The sequence below is a fragment of the Phalangium opilio genome, unplaced genomic scaffold (genome assembly GCF_054372755.1).
Source record: "Phalangium opilio isolate 3A_F unplaced genomic scaffold, DU_Popi_V2 ptg000045l_1, whole genome shotgun sequence".
Taxonomy (NCBI): Eukaryota; Metazoa; Arthropoda; class Arachnida; order Opiliones; family Phalangiidae; genus Phalangium; species Phalangium opilio.
The window spans coordinates 3,637,000-3,656,488 of record NW_028324168.1 but is presented as its reverse complement, the minus strand read 5'-3'; the positions used below and the strand labels follow the sequence as shown (position 1 = coordinate 3,656,488).

General features: G+C 38.9%; 2 protein-coding genes and 1 non-coding gene across 6 annotated transcripts in view; all 3 read right to left on the bottom strand.

Moving 5' to 3' along the window:
- The window catches only part of LOC149676773 (cryptochrome-1-like), a 34,081-nt gene extending 17,520 nt beyond the window's left edge, over positions 1-16,561 (bottom strand). The window contains exons 1-2 of the mRNA XM_089838343.1: positions 16,445-16,561; positions 16,150-16,321 (exon numbers count right to left, since the gene is read on the bottom strand). The gene's annotated coding sequence lies outside the window, so the exon portion shown is untranslated. The remainder of the gene's footprint in view (positions 1-16,149; positions 16,322-16,444) is intronic.
- On the bottom strand, positions 5,933-6,005 carry TRNAF-GAA (transfer RNA phenylalanine (anticodon GAA)). The gene has a single exon. It is a non-coding gene; the product is annotated as a tRNA-Phe (tRNA).
- A 258-nt stretch (positions 16,562-16,819) lies between the features above and the next one.
- LOC149676769 (1-phosphatidylinositol 3-phosphate 5-kinase-like) overlaps positions 16,820-19,489 on the bottom strand; it is a 39,650-nt gene continuing 36,980 nt past the window's right edge. For 3 of the 4 annotated variants that reach the window (XM_089838293.1, XM_089838292.1, XM_089838294.1), the window contains 5 exons: positions 18,470-18,846; positions 17,695-17,920; positions 17,461-17,622; positions 17,207-17,399; positions 16,820-17,022 (listed from right to left, as the gene is read on the bottom strand). In XM_089838293.1, the coding sequence (XP_089694419.1) occupies positions 17,001-17,022; positions 17,207-17,399; positions 17,461-17,622; positions 17,695-17,920; positions 18,470-18,846 (980 nt within the window). In that variant the 3' untranslated portion in view covers positions 16,820-17,000. Of the gene's footprint in view, positions 17,023-17,144; positions 17,400-17,460; positions 17,623-17,694; positions 17,921-18,469; positions 18,847-19,489 lie in introns of all 4 variants that reach the window. The other variant, XR_016366612.1, reaches the window with a different exon arrangement.

The window sequence follows — 19,489 nt, the reverse complement described above, 5'->3', positions numbered from 1 at the left end:
CCGTAAAAATTACACTATACTCTCCCTTTATAACTGGTGGTTAAACTACTATGAACTGTCCGACCTCTCCAGTTCCAGCATATCCTATCCACCTACATAACAAGGGGTTTTTCTTCATAGGGTTTTGTATCGCAGCGAAAATTCGTCCGCTTACAGTACCACTACCACCATACCAAAGGAGGATCCATTGAACTTCAAGGAGATTAAGGAGAAAATGGAGGGAGGGGTATTATAAAAATGCCGTTTCCCCCTTTTACATTTGATACTGGGCACCCCCTCCCCCCATGCCCCCCTTGAATGACAGATTTCATTGTGAGTGGGACCAACGCGGCCCATTGGTGCCATTGTGGGGACACCCATTGTAGATTGCGATCCTTATTCCTGAAGAATATTTCTCTGCTCAAAAGTACAAAGAAGACCCCGCTCGGCAAAGGAACTCCGAACCATGCATGCAAAAATACTGGTACAGAAAAAAAAAATTATTTAGGACAAGTTCGCATTAAGTAATTTTTGTTCGATTCAGGGAGCCCAGCCACAATTTTAAATTGCTTATAGGAGAAATAGGAATTGTTTTTTAAGGAATTATAGGATTTTATAGGAGAAAAAACCAAGTGTTTTATAGGAAAATAAAGGACTAAAAATTATGATATATATATAATACTATTTTGGCTTAAACTATGTAGAAAAATCTACAATAAATAAATTGGATTTTACTTTCAAAATTCAGAAGAACTTAATTAAAATATAATATAAAGAAAAATACTGAGCAAACTCCGCAATTTCGGACATGTCTAGTCAAATGTGATCCCGATAAAAGAGCTAACTAAATTTTGATAAATTTCATGCTAATTAAACTATACACGAAAACTACCCAAACTAAATCAAAAATATAGGAAATTATATGACCATTCATGAAATAATATAATAATATAGGACAGGTTCAAAAATATAGGTTTTTATAGTAACTATTGGGCTCCTTGATAGATTCCTTCTACTTGAAATCATCAACTAAATTTCATCACCAAGAAAAAAAAAAAAGAAAAATCGAGTCAATTCACCCCTTTGGCCACCAAAACATAAATATTGTTTTATACCCACGAATCCGAACAGGACCCTTAAATTTGGCGCGACCAAAGTACTAGTAGGTAGGTTTAGCTAGGAGTATGTGGGTTCCTTAGCAGCATCAGCATCAGCAGCCTGCGTGGCTCCAGTTTTTGGTGGTAGGAAAAACTCTGGCTTGGTTTAGGCCGGGACGAGCCATCTGCTAACGACCATTGTTATGGGGTCCGGGGTAGACATTATTTTCTCTCTATACGCTTTTCAATGGAGAAATTTTTCGAAGCAAGAAATCCGATGGAGCGAAAGAAGAATTATTATAAAAGGTATACGTCGCGGCGACCCCTTTGTCCCTTCCTAGGGGCCCCTCCTTGATTTCTAGTCACCCCCCCCTCTATAAAAAGGTTCCATAAGTCTTGGGACTCTTCTTTTATAATACGCAATGGTTTCGAAAACGAAGCCCCCGGAACACCTGTGCGAGGTTGTATGTACTATGGGCCCCGGGGTAACTTTTGGCAAAAGGGGTCCCTACCAGACTGCGTAGGGCCGACCCCTCATGGAAAACGGAATAAAAGGGTCTCGAGTTCTTTTCAGTTTTTAGAGGTTGTTCATTCTCTGTTCAAAAATGGTTTCTTTTTCCTCCATTGAATGTATTTTTTTTGTAACCAAATTATTATTGCGGTTCCTTCTTTACAGTCTAAACGTCTCCTTTTTCAAGATTTTTGTGTTCCTCCGAGGTTTATTAAAGTAGTTATACAAGTGTTTCGCCCAGTTTATTAGACCTGAACACTAGAACCACCACCGTCTTAGCCCTGAACACTAGAACTACCACCGACTTAGCCCTGAACACTAAAACCACCACCGACTTAGCCCTGAACACTAGAACTACCACCGTCCTAGCCCTGAACACTAGAACTACCACCGTCCTAGCCCACGACGCATATATCATATGTTTAAATCAGCTTTAGCCTTTACAAATCATCCCAAAACCGAGGGGGTAGACACTTGAGAACTCAGGTGTACATATGTCTTGAACTCAATGTACAGTCAAAGCTGAACTCTGAGTTCCGAAGGCTTTGAACTCAATGCACTGTCAAAGCTGAACTCTCTTGAACTCAGGTGTACACAGAGATCCAAAGTGTCTACCCCCTCGCCCAAAACTTTAATACACAGTTTACACATTCCCGTATCCCAGTGTTGCCAGGCAGTTGGTGAGTCACTAGATTACATAGAGAAAGTCCAACAGTTCAGTTTGACTCAATACTTGACCAACCTAACTCACAGTTTGGCCTGACAACACTGCACCGAAGTTTTAGCCGAGAGAGAGAGAGCTTAGGAAATTTCTATAATTAAGATTTTTCCCAAAGTTCTTTTACCCTAATCAAATTTCCCTGATATTTCTAGATCTTCCTTGAATATTTTAAACGAGTATCAGAATATCCGAGGTAAGGTTATTGTTCGCTGCATCGCATTCGCATCCAACTCCTCCGCTTAAAGACATTCATATAGTTGCACCCATATTTCATCCTTCTTTTCTTGCGTATTGAAGAATGCCTTCAGATTACCATCCCCCTATTTTTATTGGCTACAAAACTACTATAGCAAAAATATAAAAGAGAGAATCTATACGCATTTTCCCACACGAGGTAGACTGCGTGTCTTTCCAGATTTGGCGGGCAAAGGAAGAGGGGGGGGGGTCGAAGGGGGAAGAAAAAAGGTCGTAGGCTTATTACATCCTCATCCTCGCTTATCCTGGATGCGTTGCTATGGTAACATCATTTACATCCCATATTTTCATGACGCGTACCTTCGAATTGTTGCATCTGTCTCTTTAAATATTGTTCTATTTTTAATATTCAATAAGTAATAAACCGTTATCTGTTAAAACCTTTAAATAGTTTTCAGACTAGTGAGTATTGATACCATTTACACCAGGAAACCAGGCTACTTGGTACTGCACTTTGTCTACCAAGTTGCCAGGCCTCCTGCAAAAACATTCGAATCGAAACTTCATCATATTTAAAATTTATGATTATGTATATACACCGAATATTTTCTCAGACATCACGTGACAGTATTTCTCTTCCCAGAGTTCTCCCGCATGATGTTGGGACTCCAAAAGCGCGCGGAAAAAAAAAAAGGTCCCCATACCGTATACGTAGGATAATGTTATTCGGGGCCTTCTCTCTATTTATGAATAGCTATTGTGAATCCCAAATCCAGGTTCGGAATAAATTTTGTTCTCTTATAAGGGTTCCCCTATCAAAAGCCCTCTGGAACTTTATTCCGTTTATTGTCAAACTTTTTCAGGAAAGCGGGGACAGAAGGAGAGAGAGAGAGAAGAGAGGAAAATATATATTCTTTATCAAAAGTTATACGTTAAATTTCACCCCTCCCCCCTCTATACAATATTAAGCCTTAGTTGTGTCGCTAAGCCTAAATCGGGCCTAACTAAGAGCCCATACCCACATATAAAAGCGGTTTTATATTAAAAATCCAAAAGAATCTATTCAGAATTGTAGCAAAGCCAGTTGCAGTGACATTTTTGTGTTCAATGTCCAAAATGAAAGTATCCCTGAGTCATAGACATTAGAAACATGTGTAAGAATTCTGATTGACTGACTTATCAGTATCAAGTTGACAATAGAGTGGTGGTACTAAAAAGGGGCGGAGCTACGGGGAAGTGACGTCACTATTGGAATTGCCTGAGCAGACGACTTCCAATATGGCTACCGAAACCGAGGTAAGAAATAGGAGCGTGTGACGTCACGAGAAAGTGCTGCCTGCCACCCCATCTTCTATTGAAAAAGGTCTATTTACATATTTACTGAGTCTATGAGAGGACGCGTACCTCTAGGGGCCCCAACTGAAAAATTTGAAAGAGATGGGCCAATGGCATTTATACTAAAGGCAAAGAATACGTTTAAACTGCACTCGAATCTTTGGTGTTTAACACAAGGTGCCGTTACCTTATTCGACAAGGGGTATAAAAATGGCTGTTTCTTGGTAAAATGAGGGTTATTTCTATGGTGGTCTATGCATATAAGGAATTTTTATATTGGACTGAAAAGACGCATTGAATTTGACGCCTATATGAAAGGTATACACTACATACACTGCTCGCATTTGTGTTCACGGATTCAATATTATATAATTCCATCGGGGCTTGCTTGCTCTTTGGTTGGGCCCTTTTTGGCTAACCATTATTATTTATTAAAAGGTTAGATTTATAATAATAAAGTTTTGTATAACCATTATAGTTAAAGTGTGATATGCCGTAAGGTGCTACTATATGCGGCAAAACCCTTATCAAACATTTTTTTTGGTATTAAAATTCCATAATTGTCAAATATTAACAATGTTAAGGTATAAGTTTGGTTATATCATTAAATAGAACCATAACACACTCAAGGAATTTTCATGGAATGTTACTATATGTGATAAAGACGAATCTCGATATTTGTCGAAGCTTAATTTTTAATCATTTATAGTTAACTAAAATGATTATATTAAATTTACTATTATAATAAGTTATATTTTAATAGTTATTAGTTTTAGATAGAGACTCCCAAATTTAGTGTGTTGAAAATAATTCAACTAAAACATAAAAAGTCCTTTGATTGTTTTTACTTCAAATTAAAAATACGTGTAATATAAAATCAGGAACTCACAATGAATGTAAATTAGTTGCCATTACATAATAAAAACACGTATATATAGTTTTGACAATAATTTAGCATTGATTGTGCAGCGATTACTATAGCTCCCCCCTTATAGTCTGTCTATTCATGGGGTTTGGTCACTAGAGGTCATTTCAATATAAAATACAATAGATAAAGAACCTTTCATACAATTCCGGCCAAACGTTTGACCATGGAATGTTAAAAAAAAAATAAAATTTATCTCAAATTTCCGCTATACAACCATTTATTATTTTCCACTCGTTTTTCTCCTCTAAATATGAAAATAATTGTTGAATCGCAAAATTATTAACAATAGACTAAACAATATATTGCCTTATGTCCCATACCGGCTGCTTATTATGCAAAAATAAAAATAAAATCTATCTCAAAGCTATATAAATCGTTAAATTAACCCTAATTCTGTTCAATCTAAACTTAGACTAAAAGGTAAGGGTTAAATTGGTATGTTATAGGTATTATTAACACTATAGGGTTACGTTGAATACCAAAAATAAGTATAAAGCGCGTGTATTAGGTTTCGCGCCAAATTGTTAATTTTGGCGGGAAATACTGTCGCGTGCTATGGAGACAAAGTTGAACACGGCATGTTTTTTTATTATAATCTAAACCATTTTCCATTGACGCATTGTAACTTAATTGTAGTTCGTATTAGATAATCATTGTTAAATAGCGTGTATAGTTGATAATACTTCATCCAAAAATATATATATATTGTACTAGTTACAATAAACAGCAGATGTTTATAATATAAGTTCAAATATTTTGGGGGTCCTACAATATAAATGTAAAGCAATGCTCGCTCCATAAACTACCAAATTATTATTATTATTAAACTCAGGTACCGTATGCAAATTACGGTCAGGTTAATTATCTTCCTTATATAACGATTAACGTCTAAAATCTTGATAATAATTTCAAGGTTGGAATTAATTCTTTAATTGGAGCTGTCGATACGGTAACGGTTTAAGAATAATTTACTGAAAGGCCGGAGCTCATTCAATAATAAAATTACTTAACAAAAACTAGACTAATTATTTTTCGAAAGAAAAACTTTAATTACTAATTTCCCTATCACGGCCTTGATTATGTTTGTAATTATACTAGGGTTTTTTTTCTTGTTAATATTTCAAATTCATGGGCAAAGTAATTTAAATTAAAAATATTTCACACTTTGCCGAAACCCGGGATCGAACCAGGGACCTTTAGATCTTCAGTCTAACGCTCTCCCAACTGAGCTATTTCGGCGGATGTACAACGCCTCTAGCGATTTTCCCCGGTAACTGGCAAAGGACGTTAGGTATTGTGAAATTTATTAGAAGTAGACTTAGAAGATAAGATTGGGTTTTATCAGCGCTAAAAATTTGATAACATACTTCAGTTAATTAATTTACAACTACAAGTAATATATAAATGTGGTACAACGGCGACACCACACGACCCAAGCTGCGAGGTTCTATTTACAAACACCCAAGGGACCAATCACTCGTTGTGACGTGTAGGAATGGATCCCCTTGATAGTGATTACGCGTTAACCTTAATCATAAGCTTATAAGATATGTTCCATGAGTATGACACTACCTATACTTCAGCATGCTAGAGACTTACAGCTCAAACTAGTTCGAGAACGACGGAAGCGAGAATTGAAGTCCTACACTCGGTTAATTTTGCAGGACTTCCATCTTCCTATTTAGTCTGCACACAAGTAGAATAATCTTACACCAAGTTCCTATGTAAGATTTTTTGGCGTAGCCTCTGTGTCTGAAAGTTCTGACGTTAAGCTTTTTAAAGTGCCCAACGGAGCTCGCGTGAATGGAGAGATAAAATTTCTAAAATATCGGCCACGACCGAGAACGAGCTTTCGAAGCAGCGCTCCACAGCGGTGGAGAGTGAAGTAAAACAGGCGGGGTTAATTTTTCTATCCGAGTAAGTTCAAGCATGGAGGGTTCATCCAAGTGCACGGTGTTTGCGTTTTTTATGGCGTGTGGTGTGCAAACGTTTATAGAGAAAGCCGACGGAATTATATTTTTCTGGCGCGGAAATACTCTGAGTTTGTTTTGAGAGCCTTAGGGTGGTAGCTTGTAATTCCGAACACTTTTTTAAAATCGATTGAAACATGACACACGTATAATGTTATGAGAAATATTTGATATTGTACCAAATAGCTTGAACATTTGCGCTACTTTTGAGCCTATTTTGAGCCAAAATTACCGGTAACTTGTGGAGAAATATCTATTTCCCCATTTCTAGTAGTGGCGTCCAATTCCGAACTGATGTCTTGTAATTCCGACGTAGGGGGTTTCAATTCCGACCCCCCGCTTCCAATTTCTGACCCCCCGCTTCTAATTGCCGACCCCCCGCTTCTAATTTCCGACCCCCCGCTTCTAATTTCCGACCCCCCGCTTCTAATTACCGAACCTGCTTAAAAACAATAATAAAAAACTCATAATTTCATTAAACATTTATTTAGTGGAAAAAACAGTTTAGGTAAGTATAGGCCTAGGTACAATGTGGATTTAACGGGGATAAATAGAAGTCTTTAAAGTAAGGTGGAAAAAAGGCAATTATCGCAACGATGCTTGTAACCACCAGTGCAAGCTAACTCTTTCTTTGCTTCACTCAAGTTGCAGCATTTAAAGCAGTACCAGTTCTTGCAAACACTGCAACACACCCACACTTCATTAGCCTCCCTATTTTCCCATCGTGTGTCGCAAGATTGGCAGACTGTTTTTTTATCAGGACGGAATTTTTTAGTTTTAGTGGCTTTCTTGGCCAAAATTTTCTCCTTAGCTGCTGCCTTGTTTGCTGTAACTGTCGCCTTTTTCTCCAATTTTGCCCGCTTCCGCTCTTCCTTCTCATTCTGTAATTTCACCCTTTCTTCCTCCCTCTTTTGCTTCTTTTCTATCTTTTCTATTTCTTTTTTTTCATTTTCCTCTCTCTTTGTGGCCATAAGCGAGATAAATTCGGGTCCAGTTAAATGCTGCGGGATTACCATTTGATTTCTCTTCCGCTTTTCAACTCGTTTATGAGCTGGGTAGGAGAGAATTCCCCGAAAAGCTGGCGTTGCGATTGCGAAATTGCTAGCAATTGAAGTTGATGGACAGTTGGTTGCTGATTCAGATGATGTGGGCTTGCTTATGAGAACTGAGGATGAATGTGTGCTTAAGTTCAAGGCAGCCGTAAAGTTGAAAGATGGCTGGGAATTCCTCTGCGTGGGTGACGGCGGAGGCTTGCTCAGGGTGGCTGATTGCGGAGGCTTGCTCAGGGTGGCTGATTGCGAAGGCTTGCTCAGGGTTGCTGATTGCGGAGGCTTGCTCAGGGCGGCTGAAGGCGGAGGCTTGCTCAGGGCGGCTGGAGGCGGAGGCTTGCTCAGGGCGGCTGAAGGCGGAGGCTTGCTCAGGGTGGCTGAAGGCGGAGGCTTTATTAAGGCTGCTACAGGAACTTTAGTTTTTGAATACGGAACCGCAAAAGAACGTTTTCTAATTGTTGAAGTTGGTATGGAAATGCCCGGCGATACAAACCCTCGAGCTGCCGAAGTAAAATTACTTGTCTGGTCAGAGACATTCAAAGTGGATTTTTTCGACGTGGCAGTCGCCTCAGCATTGCAAGTTTTTGAAGTTGAACTTGGAGGTGTAGATCGGACAGGTCGGTTTGTAACTTGATTGTGTGGCACAGTTGGGAATGCCGAATTTTGTCCAGAGTTCTCAAATGTTTCAAAATCTTCCCTTGGAGAATGGAAAAAGTCGTTGACTGATGCTAAAGTGCTTGTAAAACCCAACTCTGATGATTTGTCGGATATGGGGGCTTTCATCGCGGCGAAATAATTTTTGAGAGTTTTCCACGCATCAAACAATGGTTCTGCGATGTCAAAGCCTTCTTCTTCCATTAACCTGAACTCCCGAATCTTTTTTTCACCCAACGCTTCTTCGAGGTTTTTGATAGATTGCTTCATTTTGTCAAATTCATTGTTCGGCGCAGTCTCAACTTCCTGATCATCGTCAAACAACTCTGATGGTAACAGTTTGGTTTCGTCTATTGCCAACCTGTTCACGGGAAATACCCCACTCGCCCGAAAGCCATGAATGATAGTGGCCGTGCTTATAGTGTTCTCCCAACATCCCCGAAAGACACGAGAAAAGGTTTTCTTGTCGACAAATTTTCCAGTTTCCGTTTGGTACTGTTGAACAGCTTTTGTCCAATTGCATTTCATTGCCTTAAAGACTGAAACATCAAGAGGTTGCAAGATGTGGGAGGAATGTGGGGGTAGACAGTACAGTTCTATGCCATTTTCTTCGCACAGTCTGCTTGTGTCCAAATTGACGTGACTACTATGTCCATCTAGCAGCAAAACAACGGGTCTAGCAGGTGGAATGCATTTTAAAAAGTGGTTTTTTATCCACCCCTGGAAAACTTCAGAAGTCATCCATCCAGATTTTGAGAGCGCGAAACGTGACCCTTCAACTCCGTCTTCGAGAGGATTGTGTGTAAGACGAGTTCCGCTAAAAATCTGAAAGGGTGGGATTGCGCTTCCAGACGCGGATACTGCGCACAAGACCGTTATTTGTGTCCGTGTATCCCCTGCAATCTGCATAACATTTTTCTGTTTCCTAGACGCAAGGACCTTGCCAGTTTTCGGTGACAAGCAAAACCCGCTTTCATCCGCGTTCCAAACACGGTCTCCACCATGGTCAAGCATACCAAGGCCAGACATAAATTTCTGGTACCCTTGAAACCAACGATTAATTGCAGTTGGTGTACATGCAGTGGCTCGAGAAATATGCAAGGGCTCGGCGGTTCTCAGCTTCACGTCAGGATTTCTTTTTAAAAATCCACGGAACCATTCTTTTCCGGGTTTGTTATCTTTAAAAGGTGTTATTCTTCCTTCTCTCTGAACCATATCTCGTACTTTATCAAAAATTTGATGTTTTACGCGACCATATCCGATTTTGGACATCTTGATCGCCCAGTTAGCCAGATCTCTCTCTTCGTCATAACTTAAAACAGACTTTCTTCCAACTTGGGCACTGTCATATTTAACCGAAAGTTTGCCATGCAAGGTAGTTTTAGGGATGTGGTAAAGGGCAGCCGCTTTGGTAATAGAAAGACGTCCTTCACGAACGTCTTCGAGAGCTTTGACAACATCCATATCTGTGTATTTTGATTTGTTTTTACGTGGTTTTTTAACACCACCACCTGTAATGTGGTATAACTATGGTGAAATAAACTTCAGCGCCTATCTCATTTGTATGCTAAATTGGGATTATCTAAAACTGAAATATTTTAGGTGAATCGGGATAAAATTCCCTAACCAAGGCTTAAGTTTTGGGACGTTAATTCTATAATAAATTTCGCTTTCAAGTTTTAAATCTCTCGTAGGTTAATAGGATAAAAAAGATTATTAATAAATGCAACAGCGATTTACATTACCTTGATCGTCATATTCCATATTCAAGTAGGTATAAACCTTTAGTGACCCGTTTATGCAAAAGTTTGAAACGCGCGAACGCAAATTTTCAAACTTGGCGCGAGATTGAACCGTTATTTTTTTTATCGCGGAATAGTGTACGAGTACGAGTGACGGCGCCGCGGCGGGGAGGGAAGGAAACAGGGACTTTACGCTAGCCGGGTTAAACTAAAGTTGTCTGCTTGAAAAGCCCGGGAAAACGTATCGCCGTATTATCGAGGATAACTAATCTGTTAAACCATGTCGTTTAATAGCGTTAAATTTAATTTTACTGTCGATAATTTATGATTAATGGAGTGTTGTTTCGAGTGGTCGGAATTAGCTGCTCGCAAAGGTTTTTATAAATATTCTTTTATTAATTTAATTTTGAGCCAAAATTTCGTTACGAATGCTTATTTTGTGGGGGAAAACTTGACGTTTTGGCTGAAATTGAGTTTATTTGCCTCTGATTTATCTGAAGAAAATGAAACCTTATTTTCGGAGGCATCAGGGTCGGCATTCCCTTTAATTGACATTAAATTAAATTCGCAAATTAGGTACATTTTTATTTCGTGTCACATCGTTCCCTGACTTTTAGATATGGATTTGAAATGATGTTTTTCGGATAGACAATGAATCAAGGCATAATTTAAGCCTATTTTTCACGGTCTAAAGCCTCGCAAGTAAAAGAAAAATCAATTTAAAAAAACTGTTCGGAATTAGAAGCGTTCGGAATTACAAGCCACCACCCTATATCCATTTCTAAATTAATACATTTACACCTAACTTGCTCCGCCATAACGTAAACTCCGATCGCCTTAGATCTACGCGAGCGGATCTACGTCTCTCTATTGGCCGAAAAGCTCATCACAAGCGGACCCAACCTCCCATCGAAAAATTGAAGTTTCGTACATTTTTTAAGGGGGGTGGAATTTTTTTAGCGAGACCCAGCTTTCCGCGGCTGATGTTAGTTGGCGCCCAGAAAAAATGTTAGTAGAGAAAAACTTTGGGTGTTCAACTACCATTTACTCTACAGTAAATACATTCGGCCTAGCCTTGGGATATCACGTTTTAGGAACACTCGAGATGAGACGTTCGTTAGAGATAACCTGACACACATTACCCTCATTCCTAGGCTGGAAAGCTATGTCCTTTGGATCATCTCCTTTTGGTCTGCATTATTAAGCCTTTGACAGCGCCTCACCAGGGGTCGTCTCTTTACCTCGAATCTAATCTATGACCTACGTCACTCACTTCATGACAAGCTACAGTTTCTAAGTTACCAGTGACAAACTTATGGATGGAACATATCTTATGAACTTATGACCTAATCGGTGACAGGAAATCTATAAGAGGAGTGGTTACCCCCTCGCAAAATCTCTCAAAAAATCCGTAAAACTTCTCAAATCATGTTTTTCTGAAGAAATTCACGCACGTGTCTTTTATCGTCACGAGTGACAAACAGTTGGAAGCCTAAGAAAAGGGGACAAAAGAGAGCAATTTGTAGGCACTCGAAAGCCCTGTATTGTATGAGACAAAAGGGTTGACCAATCATTGGGGGTCCCAGAGGGGAAATAGCTCTTCACAGCTAACAAAAGGTGAAAAAAAGGGAAAGTTTGCCAAACGCTTTTCAGTGTACTTCACGTTCACGAAGTCTTTTGTCAAGGTTTGACAGAGATGTGGGGATTAGATACGCTGTATTACGAAGCCTACTCACTCTATCCAAATGAAGAAGAGCTGCTAAAGTGCCAATATTACCCGCCTAGAAAACTACCTCAATTTTCGACTCTACCCTTTTCTAGGAACGTGAAAAACAACCTTTGACTTAAACTGCAGGTGCATAAAAGATATTTTTCGAAAATTTCCAAAATATTTAACTTTTCAGTATTTGGCTTTTACGGAATTTCTAACGGGATGTGAGATATTATAAGACTTAGGGTGGTGTCATGTTTAAAACTAAAATGGTTCGGGGGTTAAATAATATCATAAGTTTATATGATATATTCCATAAGTATGACACTACATATACTTTATAATGTTAGAGACTTGCAGCTCGAGCTAGTTCGAAGGAGAACAACAAGCGAGAATTGATTGGCTACACCCGGTGGTTAATTTTGCAGGACTTCCATCTATACGTATTTAGTCTGAATACTAAGGCTTTGATATGCAGCGCCTTATACACCAGGCGTTGCTCGCTTTACCCTGAATCTATGACCTACCTCAATCACTTCATGACAAGCTCCAGTTTGCAACCAGTGACAAACTTATCTTAAGAACATATCTTATAAACTTATGATAATATTATAAGTAAACTCAGAAGTGGATCATATTACAGCTCCCTAGAAGTACAGGACGACATAACATCGCTGTGCATCAGCATTGTCTCCCAGCACTGAAGGGAAGAGGGTAAATGCGAAACGCAGCGGCGAATTTGTGAACTAAACCAGAGGAATGATTTTGGCGCGAAAGAAATTTTTAAAAAGTGGGGAAGCAAACGGAAGTAAGTGGTAGCCAATGAAAAAAGGTTTGAGAGAGAAGAGCGCTGAAGGAAACAAGTTGTTCCATACATAGTGTTGGGTTGTGAATATAATAGTAGAAGTCCCCTTTATTTTTCCGATTTTAAAAAATAATTGGCGGTCTGTAGGTATTTTTAAACGCTTGTGTTGAAAAGGAAATTAATATGAATTCAAATGATCAAAATAGCCTTCATCATGCTAGAAAATTTTTAATGTATCCCAAGTACAGCACTGAGTTTCCACCGATTTAAAGGTTTTTAGCGGGAATAGTTGGACAGATTTATTACTAATTATAGGTTAGAAATTTGTTTTCCTTTTTTAAGTCTGACAATTTTTTTCAATGCTTTAACGTTTTCCGTTTGCGAAAGATGCTGGTCAATATTTTTCAGTTTTACAAAAAGTTTTAGTCGCTTACGGTTAAGTGCTTTTAATATCACATAAATCGTGTTCAATGTGTCTTTCATTTGGGCATTGTAATTAAATACATTGATCCTAGGCCTTTTTCCTGATTAGCAAAAGAAAAAAAAAAGCCATTCTAAATCAAAATTATAACGCGATAACAAGGTTCACACTAATCACGACACTGACAGCCATTCCCATCAACCGGAACTTCCGTATGCTAACGTAACTCCAGATCCGGGTTAATGGGCAAACTAAACTTGTGAAACTGAGCTATAGATGGCGGGCTTGGATGTCCTGGAAGAAAACGCTGTATGTAAAAGCATAACCTACGTCCAGTACTTATAGGGAGCTGTAATATGATCCACTTATGGTAAACTCTAGTATGACCCCTACCATACAACCTCCTTCAGTAACAACTTATTTTTACCGCGTTTTTAACCTCTCCTCACAACAAACCCAAAAAATACTCGTAAGTCCGTAGTAAAATTCGTTCATTCACAATATTTTTTGGCGCATTTTTTAACATAAAAGCCTTGGTCAGAGTAAAAAAAATTCAAAACTTCCATTCATATTCAACTGAAGAAAAAACCGCAAAAGATTGAAAAAAATTCCTGGACTGGACAGTTAAGGCCTATTTTTCTTTTGATAGTACAATCCTTTTGGACTATTCTGTTATTACCACATTGAATACGATCTATGGGGAAATCTCAGCATGGGGTAAGTTGACCCCCGTGTCCTGTCCACAAATGGACGTCTCCTCTCCCTCCCCCACCTTATTCACCCATCACTATAGGCCAACCAAATCCTAGCAAAGGCTTAACGGGGGATGGTTTAGAGACCCGACAGGGTGATTTCCGGAGGTTGGGCCCCCGCTGGAAGAATAGTTATCTATACTTCATTTAGAAATTCTTTTTATGTCAAAAGAATAGAGGCTGAAGCTTGGCATCTTCGCTACCGATTGTGAGACCCAGTTTTATCCCCCCCGTCCATGGATTCTTTTTGAGATTCAAATCTCCCGTTGAGTTGAGTTTTTACCGGAGATTTTACCTTTACAGATTCCCCCCAAGGGACCAAGAAATTTTTTTATTTCGCATCTTGTTGTGTACTGTACGTGCGCTTAGGGGGTGTGGTTGAAGGAGAAGGAGAAAGAGGTGTATTGGCAAACACGTGCTCTTTTGTGTGGTCGTCGTTCCAAAAGAATATTATAAAAGGGCCAAAGGGGAATCGGTCACTATACCGTGTCTGTCACATTTTCACTGATTATAACCTTCACCAACCAGGATTATTTTTTTTGGCATTTTTATAGAAATGACTATTAAAATATGTCATCTAAATGCTGAAAGTATGAATAAATGTACGCATACCTTCAATAAGTTACCGTTTATTAAAATTTGTTGCCTAATTTCATGTCAAAGTACATTGGCATGGTCAAGACTAACGTCAAAGCGTCATAGTTACACCCAACGTCAAAGAGTCATAGCTAAGCCCAACTTCAAAGCTTCATAGCTAAGCCCAACTTCAAAGCTTCATAGCTAAGCCCAACGTCAAAGCGACGTAGCTAAGCCCAACGTCAAAGCGACGTAGCTAAGCCCAACGTCAAACCTTCGTAGCTAAGCCCAACGTCAAAGCGACGTAGCTAAGCCCAACGTCAAACCTTCGTAGCTAAGCCCAACGTCAAACCTTCGTAGCTAAGCCCAACGTCAAAGCTTCATAGGAATCATAGCTGAGCCCAACGTCAAAGCGTCGTAGCTGAGCCCAACGTCAAAGCGTCGTAGCTGAGCCCAACGTCAAAGCGTCGTAGCTGAGCCCAACGTCAAAACGTCGTAGCTAAGCCCAACGTCAAAACGTCATAGCTAAGCCCAACGTCAAAGCGTCATAACTAAGCCCAACGTCAAAACGTCATAGCTAAGCCCAACGTCAAAGCTTCATATCTAAGCCCAACGTCAAAAGTTTCATACCTAAGCCCAACGTCAAAGCGTCATACCTAACCCTAATGAATATAGTTCAGTCTGTACATATTTCTCCATTTGCAATTTTCAAACTGGACTATTTTTAAAACCACGCAACTAAGTCTAAATTCAATTTTCAAATCGACAACGCTGAGTTCAGTAAACTCTAAATAACTCTACACAAACCGAAAGTTCAAAAAACTTCATTCGATTGAATGTATTTGGGATCAAAAACATTCTAAAGCCTCTATAAAATATTGCAGACTCCATTTACAGTTTTACACACTGTACCCAAGGTTTATAAAACCTTTTTCACTCAAAGTAAAATTCCTTTACACCAAAAGATAAAAGAAAACCACAGCCAAAAATATCGTTTGCCACACCCACCCACACCTGCGTAGAGAGAGAGAGAGAGAGAGAGAGAGAGAGAGAGAGAAAGAGAGAAAGAGAGAGAGAGAAAAAAAAAATAAAGGTCTTGTGTCCAGCCAAGCTAACCCTAGGGCAAGTAACGTCCATGTCAGAGGGTGGTCAGTTTTTCCATTCAAACTTTCTATACGGTTTGATTTAGGGAGGAAGTACCCCCTTTCACGCAAGAGGTGTGACCTCCTGTCAGAAAATACCGTAGTAAAGAGGGGGGGATGGGTGATTCAGCTTTGGTTTTGAGATTTTAAAACCTTTCAAAAACTGCCTGGCGTAAATTTTTTCATAAAGGGATTCAGCGGATGTGGTCCCTAAACTGGGAAGAAAGGGCCAAAATCGAAGCAGAAAGGTGTAAAGATGTCCAGTAAAAAGGAAAAGAATTATCCACACTTCTCAGCCTCGTGTCAATGCCCAACCAGGCTCAGGCTTTTTACAGAATAAAATGGGATAACAAATCGATCTCTTTGACACGAGGGAAGAACACATACTTGACTAAATTAGACCTAAATAACTCTTAAAGTACTTTTTGGGATGTTCCTAGTGTCCTATTCCCACAATCGTACTTATCTTGGTGCATTTTAGAATAGGCTTAACTTAAACGCAGTCCGTTTTCAACATTCCGTTCATTTAAACATGCAAAAAAAAAGTAAAATAACACTTACCCAAGACGTTACTAATGTCTCTTGGGTTGGTTAGTACAAAGAGGGTTAGTAGATGTACAAGAATCCAGTTAGGCCTAATAATCAGATATCTTAATAGAAGCGGAATTTCCATTGGAGAATCCGTCAGTTTTCTGATGTCCGAGACAAGGTTTCCAAAATCCGTTTCAATCATCTTTACCTTTTTAAGTCAATCAGTCAAAGGTCAATCCCCATCGCGAAGTTCGCGCCAATATCTACCCCATCCCTACCATTGGCTTTCCGTCAATAGAACGAATTAAAACATAAGCGTACTTACCCATAATTGATGAAATACAGTAGCGACATTAATAATCTAATATTCATAAGATTAATTCTCCAAAACTAATTCATGTTTAAAGTTAATTAAAATAATTACATTACGTAGCGGATTCGGAGTTACAGGAGCATGGATTCCCGCATTCAAGTTTAGTTGCAGACAGCCTCGACTGCGTTTAGGTCAACTACAGGCACGCCATCTATGGTACAAGAAACATAGGTACTAAAATGCAAAAAAAATTGCGAAACTGCTGCCATCTATTAATAGATACCACGTGATTTTAAGGCGGGAAATTTGAATTGGAATTCGCCACGTGGTCCTTCATTTCCCATTCGTTTTCTATAGAAAAAAAATAAAATAAAAAACGACAACAACTTTAAATAGTAAAATATTTTAATGATAAATAGTCATTATTACAAAACAACTTAATAATAATAATAATAATTTTGTTATAAATAATAATATCATTTGACCATTATTATTACAATAATTTGGGGTAATTTCTTTAAGAGTTTCTCTAGGATAATTAAATAATTTTGTGACTAAATATATACAATTAGTATTTAGTATCACATTTCCTGTAATTAAAATTAATTCCAATTAGATTAAAGCTAGCTAGAAATAGGTTTCAAAATGGGTTAGGAGAATTAAAAAACCAAGGTTTAGCAAAACATGCACGTCATAAGACAAAACAACATACTGGACAAACAGAAGCTTATTTTGGTTGACGATTGTATCATTATTTAATTATTATTAAATTACGAATCGAGTCCACGTCCTAATCCACTCCATTGATCGGGTACCCAAAGGAAATAATGATCCATGGCTTCGCAAAATCGGATTTTATAAGCTTCGGGATAAACTACAGTTGGAAGTTTACCGTGTCCACCCAAAATACCCGTTGATTTCACAACCATTTCGATGCGTTTATCCCAAGTAAATGTACGAATGTAATCTAATTTCAATTAATACATAAATTGTTAAAGCTATGCCTAATAATTTTAAAATTAAATTACCAATTATTCCAACGACTAATTCCTTTTTATTTTCGTCTAAACCAACCAATAGCGAGTAATCCATGACGGAATTGGTGTACAGGAATAGTGCATCGTTATTTATAGCCAATGATAAGACAGTTTTGGAATGTGGTCTAATGTACAACGGGTTTTCGCATGCAACTGAAGTTGATATTAGTATTTTTAATTAATATTCTCCGATGATTTGGTAACTTCTATTATTTAATAACTTACTTTTAACGAGATTTTCGTCCAATAAAACCGTATCTTCACCTTCCTGATCTGACGTTGGCACTAAACGATTTCTAACAGAACCTTTCAAATCAAATTTTTGACTGATATTACGATTATAGAACAAATTTTCCATGACTAGTAAGTCCAATTTGGACGCGGTGTTCGTTGCCGTATTTTTAAAACCAATTCGGTAAACTCCGACAATTTTAGCTAAAACCGTTGGTTTCTTTCAGAGAAAAAAAAAGAGAGAGAGAGAGAGAGAGAGAGAGAGAGAGAGGGAAAGAGAGAAAGAGGGAGGGAGAGAGAGAGGGAAAGAGAGAAAGAGGGAGGGAGAGAGAGAGGGAAGGAGGGAGGGAGAGAGAGGGAAGAAGAGAAAGAGGGAGGGAGAGAGAGGGAAGAAGAGAAAGAGGGAGGGAGAGAGAGGGAAGGAGAGAAAGAGGGAGAGAGAGAAAGAGGGAGGGAGAGAGAGAGAGAGAGGGAGAGAAAGAGGGAGGGAGAGAGAGAGGGAGGGAGAGAAAGAGGGAGGGAGAGAGAGTGAAGGAGAGAAAGAGGGAGGGAGAGAGAGGGATGGAGGAAGATTGAGGGAAGGAGAGAAAGAGGGAGGGAGAGAGAGGGAAGGAGAGAAAGAGGGAGGGAGAGAGAGGGAAGGAGAGAAAGAGGGAGGGAGAGAGAGGGAAGGAGAGAAAGGGAAGGAGAGAAAGAGGGAGGGAGAGAGATGATAGGTAAAGTAATCAACTTAATTAAACTTCACTAATTAAGAGTTAATTACGCTTACATTTTCGGCGCAACATCTATTAATGTGATTAAAATATTTGGGAGCAAATTCCAAAAAGGATGGCACCTCGAAACGCGACATTTGTTTCAAGATAAATCGGTCATCGTGTGTTTTACAGAAAGTTGAACCCGATTTGCCACCTCTGGCCATCCAAGGCACGCAACGGGCCAAAGATCTTATGTATCTTTCTTCACCATCGGGGAATAAAATCGTTCTTAACTTTCGAAATTGTTCGGCGAAATAAACTCGACAATAGAATCGCGTCGAGTTATCGCTGAATTGAACTTCAATATGCATGTTTGAGCATTTTGAGCTAGTTTTGCCCCCGCCTTTACCTTCCTCTTGGCTACTGCAGAGCGCGAAATCTGTAAAATTCACTAAAAACAAATAAGAATTTTTATTTTAAACGCTCAAAGGGTTAGAATAACAATGTTTGAATCTAGGAGAGAGAGAGAAAAATGTTAATGTCTACAACTACAGATCATGCTTCGCATTCCGGACGGAAAAGAAAATATCACGAATTAAATTAGTTACTTCTAGTTACAGCCTTTTAGAACTAATTACGCATTACACCATACATAAGTTGGGTCAAATTAAAGGGAGCGTGATTTATTTTAATTATAAGACCAATCTGCGCAGTAAAACATCCAGAAAATTCATAGATTTCAGAGGTAATTTGAAATTGGCACCTCCGACCAATCGCGTAACGCCCTTTTTAACAAAATTTATTTTCATGAAGCGTGCTCCATATCCAACGCGAGATGTTCCATGCAATCATGAAGCGCGAGATACAGAGCGTGTCACGTGAATTTCGTTAACAAGAAGGCAAGGCGTTACGCGATTGGTCGGAGGTGCTACGTACGAAATCTAAATCTATACTAACTTTTAAAATCACTCAGATTTAATTATTTCCTGGATATATCACTATGCAGATTGGTCTTATAATTAGTAGAAGAATAAACTTTTAACCCTCACTTAAAAGGATTAATCTAATTACTACAAACTACAAACGATACCCAA